We start from the raw sequence: 2500 nt of genomic DNA, 5'->3' as shown, positions 1-2500 counted from the left end.
AAAGTTGTGCGTACTCATCTGCTCATCCATCTCACAGAGCAGCAGCTGTCACATCTGTCAGACGTCTTGCTTGCCCTGAGATATGACATCACGCCCACTGTGAGACCAACACTCCAATTCCCTGGGGGCAGAGCTGGAGGTCGCGTGGGGCCACAACCTTCCCACTGCCCCTCTGGGCTTCTCAGAGCTCCGGGGACCCTAGTGGACACCGGGGCAGCTCGGCCTGGGAACTGGAGCCCGGCCAGATATGCTGCGTGATGAAAAGTCAGCAAGGGGGAAAAACTGATAAAACATACTGTTTGAAAAACACACACTGACGGAGGAAAGGCTTCCCTGGCTTCTTAGTGCACTCCATGCAAGGCTGGGGGGGAGTAATGATGACAAAAGTGGGCACCTTGACTTGTGTGCGTGTGTGTGTGCGTGCGTGTGTGCGTGCGTGTGTGTGTGCGTGTGTGCGTGTGTGTGTGCGTGTGTGTGTGCGTGTGTGTGTGCGTGTGTGTGTGTGTGCGTGTGTGTGTGCGTGTGTGTATGTGTGTGTGTGTGTGTGGGTGCACCCTGCTGCTTGTAACATTCAGTGACGCTGAGTGTGACGTTGGGGGTTACATGTTGGTGTTATGGGAGCAAGCATATCACATACACACACACACACAAACACACATACACACATACACAAAAAGAGGACCACAGCAGGTCCAGCATCTCTCCCACTGATCCAGACAACAATAAGTATCATAAGGTTCTTACTGTCTCCTCCTGATGACTCTGGATCAGTAGTTTGGTATTTGCTCACAAGACCAACTGGACTTGTAAATGAATGAACCGCTGCTTGTTCACAGTTGATATATGTTTACGATACAACTTTGTAGAAAAAGATTCCACACAAAGTGGGCGCTTGATTCATATCTTCCCCTTTATTCACACAAGTGGGCTGTTTGAGTACGTGTGCAGGCACATTCACAGTGGAACAGTGTTGCCCATTCTCACACACACAGGCCTATTCTCCTCTCCTGTCACTGACAATGCACAGTGCTGGTGACGGCATCTACAGCCTTCCTTGTATTGTCCCACACAGTGGACTGTGAGGCCTGTGCACTGAAAAGACTGACTTTAAGATTCTGACTTGATTTAACTCAGACTGTTGAAGCCTCTGATTTGTTTCAGCTACATTTACCATGTATGTTCAGACAGGACAAGGAGGAGGTAAACTTTGTCTGATATCTGTTAACACTTACAGTTTCCAATAACTCCCTTATTGTATATATGGAGAAAAACAAACAATTTAAACTATGCTCAAATGTAAACCAATTAATCAATCTAACTTTAATTGTATAGCACTTTTCATACAGGTTAGTGCAGTTCAAAGTGCTTCACAGATAAACCAAAAAGAAAAGGACAAATCAAGAGATTTGACAATGAGATACAATAAAATAGATTTAAAAAGCTATAAAAACATTAGCAAACAAAAAAAGAATAAGACCATTAATAATAAAAGAACAGATAAAATACAATAAAAGGCCATTTAGAACAATTACAATAAAAAATAGATAGATAGATAGATAGATAGATAGATAGATAGATAGATAGATAGATAGATAGATAGATAGATCAGGGAAGTCAGAGACCTTTTTCTTGGTCTGTTTCAAGGTAACCCCAGAAGGTTTGTGCATACGAGGATTTATGTCCATCTCATCCCCAGAAAAACGTTTGTTTCTACTAAAGATAAATAAGAAATATCACAGTAAAATCAAACTTTAAAATGTTTTTAACTGTTCATTTTATTTTGTAAAATTATGAATCTGTTTCAAAGGAACACGTCATCAAACCTGCTTAAAACAGATGTAATAATCCGTCAGACTTTCACAGAAAGCAGATTTATGATTCTGGTGAATTGCGCAAACAGAAATCACAACTCTGCGTATGTGTACGCACGTTGTTGTAAGTCTGAGGGAAGTCGGACAAAAAGAGAGGAGGAGGAGTTTTAACCGGGGACTGTTGTGAGGGCGAGTAGGAGGAGTTTGGTTTTTCAGTAGAAGAGGGGAGAGCCTATTGACAGGCGGAGAGGAGGATTTGGAGTTTGGAGAGGAGCGGACCGAAGTGTGTGTGAGAGAGAGAGAGAGAGTGTGTGTGTGTGTGTGTTTGTGGTGAAGGAGAACAAATTTCATTTTACAAAGAGGACCTGGGATTTTTTGTTATCTTTTAAAAAGGAACACTTCTTCTTCTTTCCTTGTCGGATTATCTCCGAGCTCTGATGCTGTCCCCGGATCATGAAAGAAAAGCTCACCATGAAGTTCGCCTGGAAAACTAAAATGGTAAAAAAAAAAAAAAAACAACAACAACATAACAACAACAACAAAACCCTCTCATGGTTTTCCATCCTGTGTGCTCTGTAGTTGGGTTTGTGGTTTTGCAGAGAGGGGGAGAGGTTAAAGAGGGAATTGGGGGAGAGAAAGGAGGGAGGGGGGGGTGTTTGTAGGCTTGGGAAAGTAGCGGATAAAGGGGG

The 2500-nt window shown here is 43.1% G+C and overlaps 1 protein-coding gene across 2 annotated transcripts in view; it reads left to right on the top strand.

Annotated features, from left to right (window-relative positions):
• Nucleotides 1–2500, top strand: part of rgl1 (ral guanine nucleotide dissociation stimulator-like 1) — a 22551-nt gene that overhangs the window by 8775 nt on the left and 11276 nt on the right. The window contains exon 1 of one of the 2 annotated variants that reach the window (XM_023408060.2): nt 2058–2309. The exons of the other annotated variant lie outside the window; for it this stretch is intronic. Coding sequence (XP_023263828.1) covers nt 2265–2309 — 45 coding nt within the window. The 5' untranslated portion in view covers nt 2058–2264. Of the gene's footprint in view, nt 1–2057; nt 2310–2500 lie in introns of those variants that run through there. 2 annotated transcript variants of the gene reach the window in all.

This window comes from Seriola lalandi, unplaced genomic scaffold (genome assembly GCF_002814215.2).
Source record: "Seriola lalandi dorsalis isolate HSWRI2012SDOR001 ecotype SW California unplaced genomic scaffold, Sedor1 jcf7180002054353, whole genome shotgun sequence".
NCBI lineage: Eukaryota > Metazoa > Chordata > Actinopteri > Carangiformes > Carangidae > Seriola > Seriola lalandi.
The sequence above is the reverse complement of the archived record's forward strand: the minus strand, read 5'-3'. Positions and strand labels throughout refer to the sequence as shown.